Genomic DNA, 18,183 nt, shown 5'->3' with positions numbered 1-18,183 from the left:
TCCACCCCACCTCTGTGAGAATGTCATACATAAAAAATGACACAAGTAACAAATGCTGGAAAGGTTGTGGGACAAATGAAACCTCCTGCACTGCTGGTGGGAATGTAAATTGGTCCAGCCTTCTGGAGAACTCTCACTAGGCTAGAAATAGACCTCCCATATGACCCCGTAATTTCTCTCCTAGGGGCATATTTTTCTAAAAGCAAAGATATTTCCTATAAATTCACATCAAGAGAGTAGCAGCAACTGAAAGATTATGCCTGGTAACAAGCAGATACAGCAACAAAAAAGCACATGGGATTTTACAACACTGCAACTGCAAAGTCTGAGGAAATTCACTGAACCACAGGTGGGTGCAGCATATGGTAAGGGCCCATGGGGGGGGGAAATAAAACAACTTTACAAACAAGTTTGAACAGGGAGATGGCAGCAGGCAGGCAGCAGGTAGGCGGCACTATTTTAGTCACAGGGTAGAATCCAGAGGCTCAGCTGCTAAGAATGTACACTGGTCACTGCTCAGACACTAAATGTGTGTCCTGCTCAGACTGAGATAATGAGCTGCCTGCAGGGCATTGGTTTAATCCCCACTGGTTCTTGATGTGTTTTTGCTCTGCCCCCTCTTGTAGTACACCCTGATTTGCACCAGTCACTTTTCGCTCCACGCTCTCTATGTCACAGCCTGTTCCCACCCTACTTGGCTAGTGTATATATAAGTACAGGATTGTGATTAGTTTTAGTTTAGTTTAGATGGCTTATATTGTGCTGTGTTCCGCATGAATAAAGACTGATCTGTGTACCACTCAGCCATGAGTCCCTGGTGGTCTGTCTCCCAACTGCGAAGCTAGACCAACAGAGGTAAATGGGAATAGGAAAGAGTTCATCTGATACAGTCACACTTTACCATGCAGGGGCCTGGATTTTGAGCCTCCAGCCCCAGCCATCTTGGGAGCATCTGTGCAAGATATATGAATGGTAGAGCAGGGCTGTGGTATCTCTCATTCACCCACCATATCTTTCTACCTCTGTCTGTTATCTTTTATATGAGCCTATATAAAAAATTGTCTTATTTGAGCTGTGAAAATTTGTGGGTGCAGAGTCCCATCAAAAACCCCTCATAGACAAAGAAAGGAAGGAAGGAAGGGAGGAAAGGAGGAGGGTAGGAAGGAAAGGAGGGAGAAATAAAGGGAGAAAGGGGAAAAATGAATTGCGAATCCATTACAATAGTTCTCAAAGCCATTAAAGGTTCTTGGATTTGAGAAGTCCATGTTTCACCTAAAATAAGTAGTTTTATTTGATGACCCTCATCATGTACACATAGAAAGATGAGAGAATAATGGGCAACAGCCACAAGGAATCTAGAGACTTGGTTCAGACGTCACTCCCAGGGAAACAGCTCTGGAGGGAGACCCGCCATCTTCTCCTGGAATGCTCTGTCAAAGGCTTCTGCCTGGGCCACCGTCAAGTGGTTTCTCCAGTCCCCGGAAATGCCTGACCCACAGGAAACAGACATTCAGGTGAGATTCAGGGCTGTGAGTCCTGGCCCCACTCCTCCAGCACCTGCTGCTGAGGTCTCACTCAGCAGGTTCAAAGTCCTGCAGCACTAACAGCTGAACTTTCTTGACTTTCACATCTGTCTGCAACTGGGTTAGACTCATTCTAACATCCTGAAGGGAAAGGCTACCTGCCTATTGGATTTCAATACATTCAATCATATTTTTAAAATATTTTTATTTATTTATTAATGGGTAGAGATAGAGAGGAATTAAAAGGAGAGGAAGTGATAGAGAGGGAAAGAGGCAGATACCTACAGTCCTGCTTCACCTCGTGAAGCTTCTTCCCCCCTCCAGGTGGAGATCAGGGGCTTGAACCTTTGTCCTTGCACACTATAATATGTGTGTTTAACCAGTTGCACCAATGCCTGGGCCTCTAAATAATATTTCTGTAAGAAATTAGTATGAAAAACAGGGAAAATAACATAGTGGCCATGCAAAACTCTTTCATGCCTGAGGTGCAGTAGTCCAGGATCCAATTACCAGGACCACCATGAGCCAGTGCTAAGTGTACTCCTCTCTCTGTCTTTCTCTCTCTCTTTCTCTCTCTCCTGTCTCTCCTCTCTCTCATAAATAAAAAAGATTAAAAAGAGGCATTAATAAGAAATATGTTTATGTCTTCATCTATCATTTCCCTTCCTCCCTCCCTCCTTTTTTTTCCTTTCTTCCTCTTATTCCTTAAAGATGACAGTATGCCAACTTGATACCAGGCACACTCCATTTTCTATAAACAGTGAGGCTAATAGCTACTTTCATGGCTAAAAGTAAAGCTCTCTGTTTTGTGAATGTGAGATATGTCCCACTAGAGTGGATGGAATCACCACCAGTAAGCCCCTCAGTGCTTTGCTATGTGATCCACTGAAGGTAAGATGAAGTATTTGTTCTGGTCCCAGATAGAAAGGATCTAAATATCATGCTAGGGGGATCAATAGAACAGCCCCAATAAGAACAGCCATATTTAACGTGTCTCTCAGAACATCTCAATAATAATTATGACTTCCTTCACTATGGTGGATATTGATTAATTTTTAGAATGTATCTCTTTGTACTTTCCAGATCAAAAAAAAAAAGACACAGATAAGGCTTCTGAGAGATGATACATGATGGTAGATAGATAATAGAGATAGATGATAGATATATGATAGATAGATAGATAGATAGATAGATATAGATGATAGATAGGGGCCGGGTGATGACACAACTGGTTGAACATGCATGTTACAATGCACAGGACTCAGGTTCGAGCCCTCAGTCCCCACCTGCAGGAGGAAAGCTTCATGAGTGGTGAAGCTATGCTGCAGGTGTCTCTCTGTCTCTCTTCCTTTCTACCTCCCCTTTCCCTCTTGATTTATGGCTGTATCTACCCAATAAATAAATAAATAAAGATAAAAACAATTAAAAGAATATGGAGAAGCTTTACAAGCATTGGAGTTATGTTTAAAAAAGATAGATGATAGATAAATAGATGATAGATAGATGATAGATTTGATATATATACACATATACATATATATGAATTTCTATGCATTTTCTCACAGCCTATAAAATTGTGCAGATTTAATTCCAACTACACAGTAAGTCATATCACCAGCTAAATTGTATGAACCACACTGCAGTTTTAGTCCATCATTGTTGTCAGTGTTCTTGAAGATATTGCCCTCTGCTCCCTTATCTATACAGAAATCCATGACTGGGTTGGAAATCCAATATGGCTGCCTCCTGGAGGAGAAGCTCTGAACAACGGGAGGTAAAGGTGCACAAGAGGAAGCTCACTGTTTGACTCTGTCTTGTCACGGGCAACATAATGATTGTTAAATTCCATTGCCTATCCTTTTGTAGCATCCATACTATTAAAGCAGGCTCAGTTACACAGGCAGAGGTTAGGGAGCTGTCCCTTTCAATTTAGCCTCTTAACTGGAAGGAGTTGTGTTTCTGGTTCTTGTTTGTTTGCTTGCTTACTTACTTTTTATTAGATAATTGTCCAGGTCTAGTTTATGGTGGTGCTAATAATTAGATCTGGGATCTTAGCTATGCAAGTCTTTAGCATAAACACTGTGGTATCCTTTCTGAGAGGAAAGGATAAAAATAGTGTGCTCTTTGCTTCTCAGGAAGTATAGAGGTATTAACCAAGGTAGAGAGGACTTATTTATTTATTTTTATAACCAGAGCACTGATCATCTCTGGCTTATAATGGTGTGGGGGAAGCTTTCCCATTCTTAACCCACTCCACTACTGCTGAATCCCCAAAGAGAGACACCTGCAGACCTGCTTCACCGCTTGTGAAGCGACCTCCTGCAGGTAGGGAGCTGGGGACTTGAACTGGAATCCCTACAGTGGTCCTTTGTGCTTTGCTTCATGTGCACTTAAGCTTTCCCATTCTTTACCCCTCTGGGAGTATGGACCAAGGATCTTTATGTGGTGAAGAAGGTAGGAGAGAGTGTTAAGGATAATGTTCTAAACAAACATCTTCCCTAGAGCAAAGCATTCAGGAACTTAAGAAATGCAAAACTGATTAAGAGAGCTGCCCATGAGCCAACAGAAAATTGGGGAGTTATTTTTTAAATACCCTTAAATAAAAAAATGGCCTATAAAGGATTTAAAGAGTCCAAGCCAACCAAATGCCCTAGACAAATCCCACTATGCTTTAAAAATTATAAAAAAGACATTTTTTAATGCTCTAACCACTTAGCCACTAGACAGGTGGATTCCCTTCTCTCATCTACAGGTGGGTTCTCTCAGCTGCACAAATGGAATCATCCTTCTCAAATCAGGAAAAATTCTCTACTTGAATCAGGAACAGGCCAAGGACTTTTCATTACAAGGGTTCTCCCAGTCTCTGACAGCAACACGGGCTCTCAGCTAAGTGGAAAGATGTTTGTTTCTCCTTTTCCTTTTTACATTTCTTGGTGTGAGATAGTTCTCAATCACCTGTGGGAAGAAACCAACATGACTTGTCCCAGATCAATCCCAGCTGATCATTGGGCAGGAGTAGGGGTTCATCTGGTCACTCTTAGTGGAATGGAAAGGCTACTGTCAGATCTGACAAAACTGGCTGAGTCACCTCAGCTGAGTCAAGGGAACAGAACAGATCTCAGCAACTTCTCAAATGCAGTGTTCACTTCTTTTTTTTATTGCCTTTTTAAAAATTTTTTTTTAATATTTATTTTCTTTATTTATTCCCTTTTGTTGCCCTTGTTGTTTTATTGTTGTAGTTATTATTATTGTTGTCATTGTTGGATAGGGCAGAGAGAAATGAAGAGAGGAGGGGAAGACAGAGAGGAGGAGAGAAAGATAGACACCTGCAGACCTGCTTCACCACCTGTGAAGCGACTCCCCTGCAGGTGGGGAGCCGGGGTTCGAACCGGGATCCTTATGTCGGTCCTTGTGCTTTGCGCCACCTGCGCTTAACCCGCTGCGCTACAGCCCGACTCCCTATTGCCTTTTTTTATTCTAGTTTTTATTATTGTTGATGTTGTTGTTGGATAGGACAGTGAGAAATGGAGAGAGGAGGGAAAGACAGAGAGAGGGATTGAAAGATAGTCACCTGCAGACCTGCGTCACCTGCAGGTGGGGAGCCAGGGACTTGAACCAGGATCTTAACACCGGTCCTTGCACTTTGTGCCACATGCGCTTAACCCACTGCGCCACCACCCAACCCCCTAGTGTTCACTTCTTGACTATGAAAGAGACACTCCCACCAGGACACAACTCAAATACCTCCCAGTCCTAATTACTATCAACATTAAACAGAAGCCCATCCATGTATTGACATAGCCAGTGAAGTAAAACATTTATTTTACCTTTTCTCAGAAATGGACCATTATTCAAATTAAAATAAGCGTCATCCAGAATTGTGTAGTTCGTCATTTTGTTGTCTCTCATAGCCTGGAAGGAGCTGTGCTTGAGGACTGAGTTAATCTCTTCTGGCTCTAAGTTCTTGCCCAGGAACTGGCAGATCTTCTCTATGGTGCTCCTTGTGTCCTTGGAGAAATCAGAGTGATGACAGGAAAAGGAAAGATTCCAGAGAAGGCTGAGAGTACAGAAGCAGCAGTATGAGTAGAAGGGAAGGGAAATACTGAAGATACAAAGTGTAGAAATGAGAACTGTCTGAGCTGGTTGACCAGGAGGAAGGAAGGTGAAAGGGTGAAATGGAGAACACCTGGTGTTAAAGTTGTAGAGGTTCAGGGCATTTTCTCATAAAATTGAGTTCAGAATATCTTATTACTCAGACAGGAAAGCAGCCAGGTCTTCTAAAGAAACTCTGACTGGCTTACTTAAATTATGGCTCTTTTGGTCACTACTGGGCCACCCCATCATCCAGACCCCTAGTGAGGGAATCCTGGTATTCCCAGAAAGATATGATAGGCCTAGATCTCTAATGAATCTCTTTCTCCACCATCACTGGCAATTTCTATCAGGAAGAGTATCATGGACCCTCCAGAGGGCCTCTACAGGACCTTGCCATCAATGTAGAACAATGGCAGGCCTGCTCTACTCTCTGAAGGGAGACTGGTTCAACATACTCTGCCACTTGAGGAAGATGGGTCCTTGTTGGTCATTATGCCAGATCCATTGCATTGCTTTGGTCTATTTACATAATCACTGTTTTGCCTGAGACCCGCCCTGCCTGCAGGCTATTGGTTTAATCCCCACTGGTGAGAACCTTCGCAACAGCTGCTATGGAAGATTTCGCACTCCACTCCCTTTCCTAGCCATTCCTTTTCCCACTTGCCACTTCCTCTTCAGAAGATATAAAAGGCATTTTTCTCTGATCAATAAAGGATTGCATTGCATTCCCTCTCAGCCACGGTTCCTGGTTCCTCTCCTGAGTCGCTGAGTAAGCAGCAGCCCAGGTTGGCTCCGGTCAAGTTCTCTCCAAACTGGAGAGCACGTGCCCGGGAAGAAACACTCTCAGGCTAGCCCAGCAGGTCCTGAAGTGAGTGAAGACTAGAATGTTCCTAGATATGAGCACAGAATGCAAGCTCAGACCTACATGGATGCAAAGGTTACACAGGCTCCTGTGCTAAATATGGGCCCCAGATCAGATCAATAGGGTTTGCAGTTAATGGTATTTATATACTTTTCCCATATTTGGGAGCAACTCTCTTCCATGAACCAGCTTTCTAGTCCTATTTCCAGCTCTGACATCAACTTCTCCAGAAAATACCTTTAGCCCACCTGAATGTTATCTGTTGGGCTCAGGCAAAATTAGTATATTCATGGGCCCCTTGGAATATACTTAAAATTGATTTCCTAGCTTTTTCCAAAAGGAAGACCACAATCTCATTTGCAATATTTTTTACATTACATTCCTGATTATTAAGCAATTTGTTCAAATGTATATTTGAATATTTTATTTATTTCCTAATGAGAGGGAAGGGGAAAATAAAGATGTTGACTATAAGGGAAAGGAATAAAATGACATATAAAAGCAGGGATATCAGATTGTCATCAGTAAAAATATAAAGCCACCACAAAACCAAAATTTGAAAAATTGTTTCTAACCAAAGAACAAAAAAACACCTATCAAAAAAAAAAAAAAAACCCTGTGTAATTACGTTCATATCAGCACAGTTTATAATGGTTCAGTCATGGAAAGAACCCAGATGTTCCATGACAGATGAATGATTAAGGAAGCTGTGGTCCAACAACACACTTGTTAGAATGCCCTTCATCAACAAAACAAGAGAGGATAATTGTTGGAAAGGATGTGGAGAGAAAGGAACACAATTACACTGCTGGTGGGAATATAAATTAGTGCAACCACTATGGAGACCAGTATCAAGAATCCTTAAACAAATACAAATGGAAATATGTCAAAACCCAGAAATCCCACTCCTACGCATTTATCAAAAAGAGATAATAACATGAATATGAAGGGATATATGTATCTCCATGTTCATAGTTGCATTATTCACAACTGCCAAAATATGGAAGCAACCAAAATGCCCTTTTGATAGATGACTGGATAAGAGGTAAAAGACAACTACAGGAGGGTTTCACTAATATGTGGAATCTAGAAAACTGAGCACATAAACTTGAAACCAACAAAAATTCATCCCATATTCAGACTGTGGAATACTGTAGAATACTGGATACTGTGGAATACTGTATCTAGGAGGTAGTAGGCACATAGACCTCCAGTGGTAGAAAAGGTATGAAATTATAACCCCATTATTAATGTAATATGTCATGGGGGAAATAGAATTAATACTTCAAGTTCTCTAGCTACCTAGACCATAAACCTAAGTATAAATATTTTTTATATTAAGTATTTAAGGTATTATATATGCAAGATGATCAAACTCTGACACTGGGCTCAAATTACTCAAGGAGCTCAAAAAATATATCTGTATACATAGTTTTTTTTTTAAATACCAAAGTTAACTACAACTTTAGTTAGTAGTTTAGTGAGTAGTTTAGATAGATCAAATCCATTTGGCCCTGTAAGTATCTAAAATATGGATATTTCCAGATATCCCTAAAGGGTACAAAGCAAAGTGAGGTTAAATAGTAGAAACTAACCCTTGGATTTTCAGAGAAATCAACCCCCAACTAACTTGGTTGTAATAATAATTAACTATTGCTATTTAAAACTTTTTCAAAGACTATAAGAAACCACTCAAGATCCTCATTTCTCCTAGTCCTGGAACCCCTCGGACTATGCCCATATTTCTTGATAACTTATCTCTCTGGTTACTTAACACCATACTACCTCTGTTGATCTCAACCAAATCAACGCTACCAGAGCTTCCATGCCACATTATGCTGCTACTGACATGTTATTAAGGATTGTCATCAAACACCAAGACTGAGATGTCAACAGGCTAAATCCTCTAGTCTAGTGAGATCTTTCCCAATATATGAGGCTACCTGCTTCCACGTTGGAGGGCACATCATCTAAAAAATTTATAGATGCTAGAAACAGGCTAGGGTTTAGGGTACTGTGTACAGGAAAGGAGAAATTATATAACTCAAGGTATAGATGCTCAGTGGTCCTCTGTGAGTAGACTTAGAACTAATAAGCCTGGAATCCTGTTAGAAATTCTTAAAGAAGGCATCCTGAATTCTCTCTTTTTTTTTCTCTTTTTGCCTCAAGGGTTATCACTGGGGCTCAGTGCCTACACTACAAATCCATTGCTCCCGGTGGTCATTTTTTCTTTTCCTTTTTTTTTTCTTTGATAAAACAGAGAGAAATTGAGAAGGGGGGAGATAGAGAGGGAGAAAAATATATACCTGAAGACCTGCTTCACCATTTGTGAAGTGGACCTCCCCTGCAGGTGGGGAGCGGGGGTTTGAACCAGGATCCTTCTGTGAGTCCTTGTGCTTGATACTATGTGCACTTAACCCAGTGTGCTACTGCCCAATCACCCTAAATTCACTAATTGCTCAGACTTAGACCAAATTATCCTGGCAATCTAGCAGAAACACCTAAAGAAGACCAATCTCAAAAGTCTAATTCTGGTTGGGTTCAACAAATGCCACTCAACACTTGAACAACTGGGAGAAAGTCTAAGGCTGTCAGATAAAGAAAGCATTGTAAAACTAGGATAAGGCAAGAAAATTGCTCACTTAATAATGGTATTGTTGCTCAATACCACACTGTTCTATCATCTGGGGCCCTAGTCAGGGAATCATCGAATATGATAGGCTTTGACCTCTAATGGATCCCTCTTTCCACCATCACAGGTCACTTACATCAGGAACAGCATCATAAACCCTCTTACAGGCCTTCCCAGGATCTTGCCCTCACCATAAAGTAGGAAGGGTAAGAACTGCTGCAGCCTCCAAAGGGAAGCTTGGATATCCTGCCCTTCCACTCCAGGAATGGTCCTGTAATGAAAGCAGTCAGCAGTGTTCCCAGCTGTGACCATAAACTGTGAGTTCAGACTAGCAGGGACTCAGGTTACACAGGCTCCTGTGCTAAATGTAAATATATATATATATATATATATATATATATATATATATATATATATATATATATATATACCCTGACTCAGGTGGATGGGGTATACAGTTAATTTATTCATAGGGTTTTTTTTTAAGTTTCATTATTGGGGGATTGGGAGGTGGGACTATGGACCAGCAGCAGCTGTGTGGCGATTAATGTTTTACAGTTGACAGTAAAGACAATAGTTTGTACATGCATAACATTTCTCAGTTTTCCACATAAAAATATAACCCCTACTAGGTCCTCTGTCAACCTTTTCCAGGACCTGTATTACTCATAGATTTTTTTTCAAGAATGGAGGCTACTCTCTACCCTAAGCCAACATTCTAGTCCTTTTCTCTACTCTGACACCATCTTCTTAGACAATATCTTTATCCAACTTCATGTTAGCTATCAAACTCAAGCAGAAACTACGATGGTGATGGGCCCCTAGGAACATGCCTAAAATGAACTGCCTAGCTCCTTTTCACTCTCAGATCCCTATTCTCATCTGCTCTGCTCATACTTTTTAGTTCCTGGTCATTGACCATTTTGTACTGCTTTATATCTTCCTACTTTATATCTCGCATCCTGTCTGCCACCAAGTTGCAGAATCTATCAAGATTCCAACCCAACTTCTCTGGACAAATAACCTCAGCAATGTGTCCTGGAACCCCACCTCTCCAGAGCTCAATCTGACTAGGGAAGGATAGAAATAGGATGGAGGTATGGGTTGACCTGTTAATGCCCATGTCCAGTGGAAAAGCAATTACAAAAGTCAGACCTTCTACCTTCTGCACCCCATAAAGAATTTTGGTCCATACTCCCAGAGGGATAAGGAATAGGGAACCTTCCAATGGAAAGGATGGGGTTTTGAAAGTCTGGTGGCAGGAATTGTGTGGAAATGTACCCCCATTTATCCTACAGTCTTGTCAATAGTTATTAAATAACTAAAAAGAAACATTTTTAAAGGGATGAGATGTTAAAAATGGGCCATTATGTACAAATATAGACAGGTGGTTTTAGAAATAATAGTTAATCCATATCTGCAACTTTAGGAAACTATTGTAGCTTACAGTAGAAGGGGATATGGAACTCTGGTGGTAGGAACAGTATGGAATTATACCCCTTTTGCCTTGTAATTTTGTAAATAAATATTAAATTATCAATATAAAAAAGGAAGCCGTGGTCCATAAACACAGGGAATACTACTCAGCTGAGAGAAATGCTAGGGTATTGTTCTTTTCCAGATCTTGAGTATAACTGAAGGAATCGTGTGAAGTGAGATAAGCGAAGGGAGCAGGAAGAACAATGGATGGTCAGATATATAGGTGGCACTTAAGAAGCAAAGGAAGAAAAGGGAAACACAGGGTGAAGCTGGGACTGTGGGTGAGATATTGCAGCCAAGAAAAGGACTCTGACTCCAGGGTGGTGGGGAGGGAGGGAGCCCAGAGTGCAGGTGTGCAGAGGTGATGAGAGACTTGGATGGGTGGGGGGAGCAGTGTGCAGACACCACTGCTGGGAGACAGATAATCCACCCAGTGAAACAACAACTGCCACAGAGTCATCATTTCCTCACTAAAGAGATTTTGGGGAAAAGAATGCAACACATTTTTATATAAAGAGCACCCCTCCAGATGCTGAGAGATGGAGCAGAGAAAGACCCAGACACAAGAAGCCAGGAGTTTGGAAGTGACAAAAGAAGAGGAATGGCATGGAGAGCAGGGGCTGGTGTCACTGCTGATGGCCTACACAAAGCCAGTTGTGACCAGGAAGGTGGCAGAGCACAGAGGTTGTGACAGAGGGAGGCAGGTGGAGATAGAGGGTGCATGGCAGCTCCACAACCATAGTTACCCTCTTCAGCTCTTCATAACTCAGCAACAGGTAGTTCTCCTTCCCTTTCATGGACATCCAGCCCCGTGTGTGCTCAAACCAGGATCCATACAAGACTGCACGGGAATGGGGAGAGAAGGCAGTGAGAGAAAGGCCCTGTATACCCCAGGAACTACCCACCATCTTGACTTTGAGTGTAAGCAGCACAAACCTGGCATATTGACACCTCCTGTCAGTGTCAATCTGCTGAATGAGGAAGCATCATGATAGAGAGCTGTCATTCAACACCAGGTAAGTCTAGTTTGCTCAGAGCAGGCTCTGACTCCAGCTCCCAGGTCTCTGAGATGATCTGTGCAGAAACTTTGTGGTCCTAGGACTAGATCCCACCCTCTCCTCCCCACTTGCCTTCTCTGAGCATCTGCACATCTGGACTAAATGATATCTTCACCCAATGCTGGAAGGTGACCTCCCTGCCTTTGCCTTTCTGCTTTTCTCTCCCACCTCAGAGTCCCACTGCAGCTTTCCCATGAAGACTGACTTGTGCTCTTTCTTTTTCTGAGATTTTGTTTTGTTTTGTTTTTTGCTTGTTAGCATTTGTTTTCCTAGTGCCTGGCCTTGAGTATGTGAGATTTCATTGCTCCCAGGGCAGTGTTTCCATTCAGACAGAGATAGGAATATGGATGAGACAGACAGTGACAGAGACAGAGAGAGACATCACGGCACCAGAACTTCTCCTGGTACCATAGCACCTGCCCATCTGGTGTTGCGATTTGAACCCAGGACACATTTTTGGGAAGATGGGCACCCTACCTAGTGAACTAGTTCTCAGCCCTGGTCAGTGATAATTCATTTGAGACCATAAATGTGTCTTCAAATTGAGACTGTTTTGTTTTGTTTTGTTTTTTATAAATTCAGGAGTGTCTTCACCACGCTTCCTCTATATATAGCCTGCTCCCATGCCTTAGATCATTATCTTAGAAGGTCACTCATATTTTTTTTCTTCATTTCATAAACATATATATTAATTTTCATGAGAGAGGCAGAGTTAGGTATATACACACACACACATACAGAGAGAGAGAGAGAAAGAGAGAGAGAGACAGAAGAAGCCTGCTCATTTCTTGCTGATAGTGGTGCTGGGGATTGAACCTGAGGCCTCAGATCTTCGTGCCTGAAAGTCTGCAGAACCATTATGCTGCCTCTCCAGTCAGTCAACCATATTTTAACTATAATCTGTTTATGCTTGGCAGGTGTCAGATGTGGCTAGTTCTTCTCTTCAGAGGAGCATTTATTATTCACAGTTGTTGTGGGTAAGATTCCTCTCATCTATAGCTGCCTGTGCTCACCTCTCTGCATTCTTTCAGGCTCAGATAATACTTGCAGTGCCTGATTATCCTCCAGTGAAGACCCTCAGTTCTCTTCCTGCCTTCATTTAGACAATGAGGAGACTGAGCCCTGAAGCCTGGCCCAGGGTGGAGGGGGGCAGCTTTGAATCAGATAGAAAAAATAAGGGAGGGGAGGGAGTCAGGTGGTAGCACAGCAGGTTAAGCACATGTGGCACAAAGCGCAAGAACCGGCTTAAGGATCCCGGTTCGAGCCTCCTGCTCTCCACCTACAGGGGGGTTGCTTCACAGGCAGTGAAGCAAGTCAATAGGCGTCCATCTTTCTATCCCCCTCTCTGTCTTCCCCTCCTCTCTACATTTCTCTCTGTCCTATCTAACAACGATGACATCAATAACAACAACAATAATAAACACAACAATAAAAAGACAACAAGGGCAACAAAAGGAAAAATAAATAAAATTTAAGAGAGAGAGAAAAGGGAGGGGTGTGGAGTTGTGCTGCTGCCTGATCCCATTGTGTCAGCTCTGTGTCTTTTTTCAAAAGAATAAAGTCTTGCTTCAACTCCTTATCTTTTGCCTTGACACATCTTACATGAACCTTACTTTCAACCATCCAGGTTGTCTATGCAACCTCTCTTATCCTTCAAGGTCAAGGTGTAATGAGACACTGATTCTCAGGAGAGACTTCTTCTCAGTCCGGTGGTCAAGCCCAAGTCTCCATAAAGCTTATTCAGGCAAAGAACAGAAGGACTTCCTCCTGTGTGTAAACATGTTATCTATAACAAGGTCCAGGGAACTCCTGTCATACCCTACATATCTGAGGCCTCCAGCCCGAACCCATGCAAGAACACCATGCAGGTGAATAAAGCAGAAGATACATTGGAGCCAAGAAGAAACAACCACATCAAAGTTCCTTAGGGAACGGTGAAAGAAACAGCTTCAACTTGTCCATGAGGGGAGAAGGAGGAAGAGGAGGGGAAAGAATAGGACGATGAGGAGAAGAACAAGGACAGTGAGTGGGAAAGGGAGGAGGAAGAGGAGGAATTGTCAGTCAATTCATTGGTTATTTATTTATTATGTATTGGAGAGAGAAAGAGAAATTGAGAAGTAAAGGTGAAACAGAACAAGAGAGAGACAGAGAGACACTTCTATCCTTGCTTCACTGATGGTTCATGAAGTTTCCACCCTGCAGTTGGTGACTGGAGTCTTGAACCAGGGTCCTTATACACTGTAACATGTTTACTCTACTGGATTCAGACAGCTTGGCCTCTCCATTGTGTTTTTGGTAAGTGATCTGGGTTTGTTGGGTCAGAACTGAGGATTGTTGGAAACTCTTGCTTGTGGGAGAACCACACACATTGCCAGTCCCTTGGTTCTGAATATGAATGTTCACCACAGAGGCAGACTGGAATATGAGCTTCACTCTAATCATTTTCTGTAAGAGGAGGAACCTGAGGCCTCTGATGTTTTGGTGAGACCTTTGCTTTGGTAGGGTTTCTTCATAATAGCAATACAGAGCCCCTAGAATCATTAATGGGTTTTGAGACACAGAGGACAGAAGACTAACGGAGTTTTCAAAGATGAGTCCAAAACAGTCCTGGGAATCTAAGGGGTGGTGTGTGTGTGTGTGTGTGTGTGTGTGTGTGTGTGCGTGTGTGTGCCTGCCTGCCTGCCTGCCTGCCTGCCTGCCTTCCTGCCTGCATAACTTGAGGCCTTCCTTGGAGGGCACAGAGTAGCAGTGAAGCCCTGTGATCCTTGTGGGAGGATGATGGAGGGCAGGGCAGCTGACAGGGCTCTGGGTTCTGCTGCTGTGCAGGTCAGGCCATGCTCTGAGAAGCTGTGGCTCCTTGCACTGATCATTATGCCCACAAGGAGATGAGAGGTGGGGCAGCCAGGACGACAATGGCCCGAGGGTGACAGGGGACTCTGCATCCCAGCTCCATGTCTCATCCACTCACCATTTCCTTGCATGAAACACTCAAAATGCGCTTGCAGTGATGCTGATTGATGAAAATAAAAACATATTTTTGAGAAAAAATAACCAGACACCAAGACATCTCTGGGATCTCTGATGAGGTGAATTATCTAAAATGGAAAACAAATGGGATAGTGAACCATCAGTGAACTCCTTCCCATTCTTCTCTCTGGAAAAGGCATGGACACTGCAGTCACAGAGTTTATGGCACTGAATGAAGTTTCAGGGGTGCAGCATTCTGATGTCCACTTGGTTACCTGCACCGTGACGGTCACCCAATGTCAAATGTCCATCTGTCTCCATACACGGGCCTCGTTTACCATCTATCCCAGCCCCTCCGAGAAACACTGCAGTAGTCTCTGTCTCTAAGTGTAGGACTGTTATGACTTGTAATTAGGTAGTTCAGTACTTGATATGGCAGAAATTGAGAGGGGATGGAAGATAGAGAGGAAGAGAGACAGAGAGACACCTGCAGCTCTGCTTCATCACTTGTGGAGCTTCCCCCCACAGATGGGGATGGGAGCTGGGTGGGGTGTGAATCTTTGCCTGGGTACTCACCAGTGATAACCTATGCACTCTAGCAGGTGTGCCACTGCCAACCCCAAGAAAAATAATTCTAAGATGCACAATATATTTAAGCCTCCACCTTTAGTGGAAAGAAAAATAGCCCCACCTTCCAGAAGTTAGGTTTCAGAGCTGATGTAGGGAGGTTTCATCCTGGGTCTCTGTGCCCCTTCTGGGAACACTGATCTCAGCACCATGGTTGATGAGCTTGGGAGCCAAGAGTCCATACACAAGGGGAGCAGAAACTACAATTCCCATGGTGCTCTGTGCTCCTCAGGGTTCCTTTTCCCCTAGAGTATGCCCTTGAGGGAGTTCTGGGAGTGCTGGGGGTGGGTAATGAGGGCAAGTGGGTGAAGTCCCAGAGAAGAAACCAGAAAAACTCCTGACTATCCCCATTTCCTGGACATTTTCTCTGCCTGTTTTGTCTGCTCTTTTGTCTCTGAATAAACATCCCCTGGGGTCAGAAACTGAAAGTTTGGAGGGATCAGCACCACTATATGCCCCCCACCCTTAGCCCCCCACCCTACCTGCCCCCTGCCTGTCCCCAGGAAAGACTGTGCTTGCTGACACCAGCACACAGCTCCCTTTGCTGACTTGGGCTGTGAGGACCTTCCCTGAGCCAGCTGAGGAGCCCAGGTCCCTGTGCTGTGTCTGAAGGGGCTGCTTCTCCTGACAGCCAGGCTGGGCCTGGGGCTCCCCCCACCCCTCAGGACAGGCCTCCAGCTTCCATCCACTCAGCCTGCTGCTTCTTCATGCAGCAAAGGCAGCTGTCTAGTGCACAGTCCTGCCCCAGACTCTGGCTGGACGCACAACAGGGGTGTCCTAGACTCTGATGAGACACTCTCTGGCCCTGAGGACACCTGCCAGTGCAGAGCCTGTGGGGTGGAGGACACCTGTCCTCAGGTGTGCAAGCTGACACTAGGAAACACAAAGTTTCAGGCCCACACAGGTGTTTTCCACCCCTACTTCTCCTCCTCCAAAGAGAGACCAGATTTCTCCAGGCCTCCAGGTGAGTCCTAGACACACTGCAGTCTTTAAACCACTGGCCACACAGACCTTGACCACAGAGCACTGACCTTGGCTTTGGAAGTGAAGAGAGACTTGGGGAGGAGCTGGATAGGGAGGTGGGAGGTGATGAGACGTGGGCCTTCCTTTGCCTCTAAGGCTTCATACAGTCTCCTGGCCTCTAACCACGGTGAGCGGTCCCAGATGGGCACAGATTGGACCCACTTGGGATCTCCTTTGTTTTGGATCAGGGAGAGGATTTCAATCATCCAGTGAGTCCCTAGATGAGAAGGATATACGAAGCTCACAGCTTTGGATTTGATTGAAGACATTTTGTTATTAACTCTGCCTATCAATACATCACACTTTCATGAGTGGATCTCAGGTGTGTGTGTGTGTGTGTGTGTGTGTGTGTGTGTGTGTGTGTGTGTTTGTTACATTAATACCAGGTCTGTTCAATCTGAACTTTGCCCCCAAGAATCAATTCTTCTCCCAGTCCCCTGCATCCACCTTCAGCCGCCTGGCAGCCACCATCCTGCTATCTGTGTTCTTGGGGCTGACTTTCTAGACCCCTCTTGCAGGAAGAACCCTGAAGTGTTTTCCCTTGCACATGATTGTTGGTATGCATGAGACCCCTTCTGTTTCATTTGGTTTAAATCCCCCCTGTTTAACACTATTCTATTTACATAACCACTTCATTCTATTTACATAACCACTGTTAACAAGTTCCACCCTCCCTCCAGGGCATTTGTGGTTCAGTGATAGGATTCTTGCCTAATCTGCCCCCTCTTTGTCACACTCTGATTTTCACCAGTCACTTTTCTCTCCACCCTCTCTATGTCACATCCTGTTTCCACCTTACTTGGCAAGTATATATAAAGACAGCATTGTGAGTTTTACAGTACTGTACTTTGAGTTTAACTTAGCTCGTCTTCGATTGTGCTGCGTCCTGCATGAATAAAGAGATACTGCCTACAGCTCAACCATGAGTCCCTGGTCGTCTGTTACCCGCCCGTGAAGCCAGCCCGGCAAAAACAACATAACCCATCGAAAACAACACATGATCATATATGGGCTCAAGCAGGTGCACCAATTCCTGCCTCCTCCTCTCTGTTCTTTCCTGTGACTTTTCTGGATGTCCTCCTCCATCTCTGTATAACATGGGAATCTGGATTAGGGCTTACTACTGATGGGGGTTCCTTGGATACCTTCAACACCCCCTGTCCCTTCAGAAGTTCTTATGGCATCTCTGTCCGGCTCCAGTATTTCTCTGTGATTGTCATCAGAGTAAAGCTCCATGTGCCTTCAAAATGTCACACACATGTTCTGATTACAGAGATGCCTGTCATCTGCTGAGTGAGTGAAGACCCCCCTCCTCCCCCCCCACACACACACATGCCCACAGACAGTCTCTACTCTGCTCTGCCTCCTTACCTGACTTAGGGTAACTCACTGTCAGGATGTCATCTTCCTTGAACATAAAATTCCTCCACTCTCCAGTCTGGTATTTAGATGTCAAATACTTCCTTGAAAGGGGGACCCCTTCCAGCCATATGTAATCCTCTGACATGATGCCCTTTGGACTTGAACTAGGAGCTCTGGAAGCAGTCAGTGCTGGGAGTCATAAGGACAGCTGGAAGCTCAGCTTTTATAGACAAGAGTGACCCTTCCCTCTGCCAGGAATTTTTTTTTGGGGGGGAGGTGGTGGCTGGGGAGTGTGGGGAGGAGGGTCAGTTGCTAAAGGAATTTGAACCTTCCAGTCAGAGTCTCAAAGTAGATGATACCAGCAGGCTCTGAGCTATGGGAGGGAACTTCTTTCCTTCCTCCTTTAAAAAAATATTTGGTTTTTTTTTTTGGGGGGGGGAACAGCATAATTTTTATGCACAGAGTCTCTCTTGCTTGAGATTCCAAGGTCTTAGGTTCAGTCACCCACATCACCATAAACCAAAGCTGAGCAGTACACTGGTAAAATAAACAAAA

The 18,183-nt window shown here is 43.8% G+C and overlaps 1 protein-coding gene across 1 annotated transcript; it reads right to left on the bottom strand.

The window, feature by feature from the left end:
- Nucleotides 1-1,266: 1,266 nt before the first annotated feature.
- On the bottom strand, nucleotides 1,267-17,842 carry LOC103127695 (sulfotransferase 2A1-like). The gene is made up of 6 exons (XM_060173129.1): nucleotides 17,638-17,842; nucleotides 16,275-16,483; nucleotides 14,618-14,744; nucleotides 11,338-11,432; nucleotides 5,351-5,531; nucleotides 1,267-1,488 (listed from the first exon to the last, which is right to left on the bottom strand). Exons 1-6 carry the CDS (start codon nucleotides 17,771-17,773, stop codon nucleotides 1,376-1,378), a joined length of 861 nt encoding a protein of 286 aa, XP_060029112.1. The 5' UTR covers nucleotides 17,774-17,842; the 3' UTR covers nucleotides 1,267-1,375.
- Between the last annotated feature and the right edge of the window lie 341 nt (nucleotides 17,843-18,183).

Source organism: Erinaceus europaeus, chromosome 2 (genome assembly GCF_950295315.1).
Source record: "Erinaceus europaeus chromosome 2, mEriEur2.1, whole genome shotgun sequence".
NCBI lineage: Eukaryota > Metazoa > Chordata > Mammalia > Eulipotyphla > Erinaceidae > Erinaceus > Erinaceus europaeus.
The sequence above is the reverse complement of the archived record's forward strand: the minus strand, read 5'-3'. Positions and strand labels throughout refer to the sequence as shown.